This window comes from Octopus bimaculoides, chromosome 6 (assembly GCF_001194135.2).
Source record: "Octopus bimaculoides isolate UCB-OBI-ISO-001 chromosome 6, ASM119413v2, whole genome shotgun sequence".
Classification (NCBI taxonomy): domain Eukaryota; kingdom Metazoa; phylum Mollusca; class Cephalopoda; order Octopoda; family Octopodidae; genus Octopus; species Octopus bimaculoides.
Genome location: NC_068986.1, coordinates 90,934,228 through 90,941,102, shown reverse-complemented (window position 1 = coordinate 90,941,102; position 6,875 = coordinate 90,934,228). Strand labels below are relative to the sequence as shown.

The following is a 6,875-nucleotide window of genomic DNA, read 5'->3' as shown; positions in this document are numbered from 1 at the left end:
TATCTACACATACAAACAGACCAGTCACACTGAAGGCATATATATATACAAACAGAAAGCCATATATATATATATATATATATATATATATATATCAACATATATATTTTATATTTACTAAACTAGAAACTACAGACTTGTTTCAGCATGAATGTAACCCATTTGTCTGATCCTGTTCTGTTTTCAAGATTAGTTGTTTTTAGTATCATACCTGTATTCCTAATGGTGGGACTCGTAGGTAACATATTTGTGGTATATATTTATGTACAACAACCAAAGAAAAGCAATGTAGAATCATTCATCCTTGTACTAGCTGTTGTTGATCTTATTGGATGTATCTTTGGAATGCCTCTGGAAATGGCTGAACTCTACTTGGCAATACAATCAAAATATTTGTGTAAATTATACAAGTTTATTATTTTCACCTATTCTATCATGTCATCCTTCATTCTTCTCACAATTGCCATTGAAAGGTTTCGAAGTATATGTTGTCCACTTAGTAAACAAATGAATCCAAAACTACGCAATACTCTCGTTATTTTCATAACTGTAACATCTCTTGCATTGATACTGCCACCTGTTATCTACATTGAAAGTGTTCCCTTTTCCCATGAAGAGATGTATAGCTGTGACTTTCAAGGGTCATTCCTCTGGCCATATCGTCTCATAGCATTAATTATTCAGTGTATTCTTGTCCTAAGCATGACTGTGCTCTATTCATTTGTTCAGAAGACTATTAATCAGCATTTGATGAAAAAGCAAAGTAAAAAATCTTTCCAACAAGAACAAATCAATCGCACAAGCATTATACTTTTCTCTGTCTCAGTTTTATACTTTGTTAGTTTCACACCAACCCTTCTCTTTTGTGCCATGTATCCATACTGCAGAGATTCTATCCTGTTACAAATTTTTAAAGTAATTTTATATCGTTCTTGGATACTAAATTCATCCTTAAATTCCATAGTGTATGGATTCTGTAACAAAATTTTCTGGAAAAGTTTTGTAAATATATTTAGTAGGGATAAAAGTGACTTTAAAATGTATGAGAAATTTTAGGATTTGGTTTAGACCACACATTCAATAGAGAGGAATTCTTTCACATACCAGAAGTATTTTCTTTGCTGACCATTTCCAACAAAATGCATTTAAAAAATTTTTTGTAATATTGAAAATACGAGCTCAAAGCTTTAGGTATTTAATGAAATAACCAACTTTTCCATTTTATTCTATCCTAATGTTTGGAGAATTATATTTTCTTTCATAAAATTGGAAAGTTTTGATTTTAACCCTGTCAGCATGGAAAGTGGATGTTAAATGATGATGATGATGATGATGAACCTTTTAAAATATGCTGTTTCTATCCTTGATCCAGTGTCAGTCTAAGGTAGGTTAGTATCAGAAAGGCCTATTTGAACACCTCAACAGTTTCTCTGTTACATATTTATTCTAGCTTCTGTTGTAGTTTTATACTTTCTGTAGACCCATAGCTGTGTATCAAAGTTCTCTTTTAAACTCCAAACTATTTGGAACCTACAATTTCTGAATTACATATTAAATCTGCACTAAAAAAATACTGGATAAACAATATTGTTGCTCTTGTCGCAGTCATCATCATCACCGTTTTTGTGTTTGTGTGTTAATATGTTTGATATATTCAATTTATGGAACACATCCTGTTCTTAAATGTGCAGAGCTGAATAATTTTATATTTTGGAGATTGTAGTTAATGGATGTATTGAATTTTGTTTCCTATGTTTTATCTTGTTTAGCTCCACATCATTCTGAATTGACAAGACCTATTTTTTTTCCTGCCAAATCCTTTATTTTATCTTACCCTTCCAGTGCTAGATAAAATATTGTGCCATTCAAGTACTGGTGTGGTTAGCATCAATTTACTTCAACTCCTCAAAACTATTGGGCTTGTATCTAAATTAGAGATTATTATTGCTGTTGTTGTTAATGTGGTGAGCTGGCAGAATCATTTACATGCTTAAATTCTGTTGAGGTCTACGTTGTTTTTCATCCTTTCAAGGTCAAGGAAATAAATGCCAGTCAACCACTGTAGTCTCTGTTAATTGTTCATACCCCTTGCCCAAAATTTCAGGCATGTGCCTATAGTAGAAAGATTTATTGCTGTTGTTTTTATCGTCAGATTTGGCTTGCCTTGTGTGAAAATGTTCTTTCCCTCACTTTTTGAGACATGATTCATTCAAGCATTATTAAATTAATTTTTCTGTAGGAACTTGCAAAAATGAGCTTTGATCATGTAAAGGAAGCCTACCCTTAATACCCAAGAATAGACAAAAACAACAAAAAATAGATGTTTTAAAATCTTTAGAAAATGTTTTTAAGCACATTACATTTTCATGTCAAAAATGATTGCTATGAGGTTGAACATTGCAGTAGCAACAAATAATAATAGTAACATTAATAATTATAATAATAATAATCCTTTCTGCTATAGGCACAAGGCCTGAAATTTGTGGGGAGGGGATAAGTCAATCATATTGACCTCAGTGTTCAACTGGTACTTCATTTAAAGAGCAACCAAGCTTCACCCTTTTTCAAAAAACTGAACAAAAATTTAATAGATATAGCTTCTCATCTGTGGTGCTACAAACATTCCAAAGAAGTTAGAATGATATACAAGTGATAAGTTCAAAATATGAACAACATGTAAAAGATAGATTCTTAGTAAAATTCAAATAAAATCACTACAAGCAACATGGAACATAACCCCAAATATGTCAAAAATGCTTACTGGTTGATTTAGTTGCACATTGAGACAACTCGAGAAATATTTAAACAAATAGGGGCTGCAATAAGGGTGGAGCACTTGCAGAAAACAGCACTGCTTGGGACCGCTCGAATACTCCATAAGGTGCTTGAAAAATAAGAGGTTACCCTAGTTTACTGGTAGTGAACAGCTGACACTATAGTACATCTCCAGAGTTAGAAGCTATGCAAAGGCAACAACAACAACAACAATAGTAATAATGGTTTCAAATTTTGTCACAAGGGTAGCAATTTGGAGAAGGGGATGAGTTGATTACATCAACCCCAATGTTCAACTGCTACTTATTTTATCAACCCCAAAAGTTGAAAGGCAAAGTTAACCTCAGTGGAATTTCAACTCAAAACATAAAGAGGGACAAAATACTACTATGCATTTTGCCCAGTGTGCTAACATTCCTGCTAGCTTGCCACCCTATATAATAATAATAATGACAGCAATGACGGTGGCAGCGGCAGCAGCTGCCCTGATGCAGTACCAGGCAGTGACTCTCATGGCTTCTGATCTTAACTGATTGGAAGTGTTATCATGTACATTGTTTTGTCTTGGTATAAAAGATGGACTACAGCAAATATTCTGCTCAATACCACAGATTTGCTTGTCAGCTGTTTGACCATAACCAGTTGAGCATGTCCTTTAGTCGCTGACAATATGTGCATCTCTGATCACAAGCAGAGGTAGTGGGGGAGCATCATAGCCACGTATTGAGACGACTTCTTTGGGGTTTGAATAATTCAACTCTGAAAACATGGGTGTTTCGTTCAACATCCTTAAACAACCCTCATTCAGGGACCTTTTCTGCTGGATGGGCTACTCGACTTGATGAAAATTCTAATTGGGCCCCACCTGCTAGGTCATGTGCTGTTTATTTTGATATGAGATCACCATGTCATGCACATACAGTTGTGATGCACGTGCCTGATGTACCATTATGAGTTGGGTAGTCATGGTGGGGATACTGGGCTTCGTATATTTTACACCAGTGTCACTTGATCACATGCACTGCTCTCTCACTCAATAATAATGATGATAATTATAAATTCTGATATCAGCACAAGGAATTTTATATTGTGTGTGGAGCATATAATTGTGATCCTGTTGGCCTCATCTACTTGATGGAATCTTATATCATGAATAAACATAGAAAAATGAAATTCTGTGTTCATGCTATGAGGGAATTAGTCAGTACCAGTAGTCCCAGGACTTCACTGGTACTTAAATCCACCCCTGAAAGAATGAAGCACCCACTTGAAATTTGCTGGCTAGGGACCAACACCATAAAGTGCTGACACAAATGCCACAAAACTTTTCTGCTATGTTCTAAAGATTGTGTCATTTAAAGGCTCACTGCCTTTAAATAGGGTCTTTGATTTAGACAGAAGGCCAGCAGTTTGAAGAGGAAGGTGTGAGTCAATACCATTGGTGCCAGTACTTGATTGATACATTGTTTCAACCATAGAGATTTGAAAGGCAAATTTGGCCTCAGCAAGGTTTGAACTTAGTTGGAAGAAATACCTAAATAATTTTTTTCCCACTGATATTTTGTTTCTGGTCATCATCACTAAATAGTGTAATTTTGTAAAGTGATAGTATTAAAATCATTGTTGTTAATCATGTTTCATAACTTGGTACATATATGTGATGTGATGATCTACTTTCAAACTAATTAGTAAAATTAAGCAGGATGTATTTTAGTCTGTATAATATCTATTTAAGCAATTTATCGAACATATTATTGCAAATTCCTTTGAAATCTCTCTCTGACAAGTTTATTCCACATTGTGATTGTATTTCTATAAGGACTCAGCTGAGAACAGAACTCCAATACCATCTCTAACATAGAAGTTTAGATTACAAATGATTTCCAGTCTACTGTTAATGGACTAACCAATTTACTTACCATACGATATATATATATATATATATTTATACTAATACGAGCATACAAATATATACATTTCAACAATCAGCATATACACGTTAAACGTACTAAACTATAAACTACCAACTTGTTTCAACATGAATGCAACCCATTTGTCTGATCTTGTTATGTTTTCAAGATTAGTTGTTTTCAGTATCATACCTTTCTTCCTAATTGTGGGACTCATTGGTAACATGTTTGTGGTATATATTTATGGACGCCAATCCCAGAAAAGCAACGTAGAAACATTCATTCTTGTACTAGCTGTCATTGATCTGATTGGATGTATCTTTGGAATGCCTCTGGAAATGGCTGAACTTTATCTTGCAATTCAATCAAATTATTTCTGTAAAATATACAAGTATATTGTCTACACCTGTTTTACAATATCGTCCTTCATTCTTCTCACAGTTTCCATTGAAAGGTTCAGAAAAATATGTTGTCCACTTGGAAAACAAATTACCCCAAATCTACTTCAGATACTCATTGTTTCCATAACAATAACATCGGCCATACAAATAGTACCAGTTTTTATCTATAATGAAGGTGTTCCCTTTACCTATGAAAACAAGATGTACATGATATGTGACTGTGACCTTAGTAAGTCATCTGTCTGGTCATATGCTCTATCAGCCTTAATTCTTCACATTATACTTTTCCTAACCATGACTGTACTTTATTCCTTTGTTTGGAAGACTATTACTCAGCATCTCAGGAAAAAGAAAAGTAAAGAAGGAGCTCGCAGACAACAAGGAATCAATCGCACAATCATTGTACTTATCTCAATCTCTGTTTTGTATTTTGTCAGTTTTTCACCATTCCTTGTCTTCTTAGTCATATATCCATACTGCAAAGATTCTAATTTGTTGCAGATCTTTAAATTAATTTTATATCGTTCTTGGATACTAAATTCATCCTTAAATCCCATTGTGTATGGATTCTGCAACAAAAATTTCCGGAAAAGTTTTGTAAATATTTTTACTAGGGGTAAAATTATGTTTGAAATGGAAGAGAAATTTTAGGATTTGGTTTACACCACACATTCAATAGAGAGGAATTCTTTCAAGTAGAAGAAACATTTTCTTTGCTGACCATTTCCTAAGAAGAATACTGTTTTCTTTCTTTTGTACAATATTGAAAATAACTCAAAGTTTCAGATATTTTTATAAAATAACCAACTTTTTCATTATTTTTATGATGTTTGGAGAATTATATTTTCTTTCGTAAAATTGGAAAGGTTTGATATCAAACCATGCCAGCATGGAAAGCGAATGTTAAATGACGATGATGATGATGATGAACCTTTTAAAATATGCTGTTTATATCCTTGATCCAGTGTCAGTCTAAGGTAGGTTAGTATCAGAAAGGCCTATTTGAACACCTCAACAGTTTCTCTGTTACATATTTATTCTAGCTTCTGTTGTAGTTTTATACTTTCTGTAGACCCATAACTGTGTATCAAAGTTCTCTTTTAAACTCCAAACTATTTGGAACCTACAGTTTCTGAATTACATATTAAATCTGCATTAAAAAAATACTGGAAAAAAAAAATTGTTGCTGTTGGTGTTGGCACAGTCATCATCATTATCATCATCATTATTACCACCGTCTTCATCATCATCATAACTCTTATGTAAACTTTTCCCTCCTTGAGTTAGTTGGTCAAGTCTTCTACACAGAATTATGTTATTCCTGTATTTGTATCAACTTTTTTTAAATCACAGAAGTTTTAGACTGGCCAACCCATGGAGATTATCATTAATATCTGCACTGGTATGGATATGTTACCTATGCATGTTATATGTTCCTAACAATGTATTCACTTCTTTTGTGCAATTCATTTGTCAGAGAAAGGATTTAAAATTAATCTCTTGTGCTTTTAGCAATTCTAAGACAATTTTAAAAATAGCAATTAAAATTCTCTTTCAATGAAAATGTTTGATATTCTTTAATGAGCAAAAAATTATTTTGAAACCCAGCAACTCTTCAATCTTGTATTTTACATACATCATTAGCAACTTTCATACTTATTTAAGAAATAAACACTTCTAGTGTTGTGATTAACATTGTTCTCATTGTCTCACATTTCAACATTTATTTACATGTCTTTGGTACAAGCAATGTATTATATATGTGTGTGTGTGCGTGTTAATATGTTTG

General features: G+C 33.2%; 2 protein-coding genes across 4 annotated transcripts in view; both read left to right on the top strand.

The window, feature by feature from the left end:
* Window positions 1–6,875, top strand: part of LOC106869814 (2-(3-amino-3-carboxypropyl)histidine synthase subunit 1) — a 103,760-nt gene that overhangs the window by 20,847 nt on the left and 76,038 nt on the right. The gene's annotated exons all lie outside the window — the stretch shown is intronic.
* LOC106869816 (melatonin receptor type 1B-B) lies at window positions 409–6,771 on the top strand. Its single transcript, XM_014915703.2, has one exon. It carries the CDS (start codon window positions 4,814–4,816, stop codon window positions 5,735–5,737), a length of 924 nt encoding a protein of 307 aa, XP_014771189.1. The 5' UTR covers window positions 409–4,813; the 3' UTR covers window positions 5,738–6,771.

Coding starts and splice junctions, on each gene's coding strand:
- LOC106869816 (XM_014915703.2), top strand. CDS start 4,814: ATGAATGCAACCCATTTGTCTGATCTTGTTATGTTTTCAAGATTAGTT.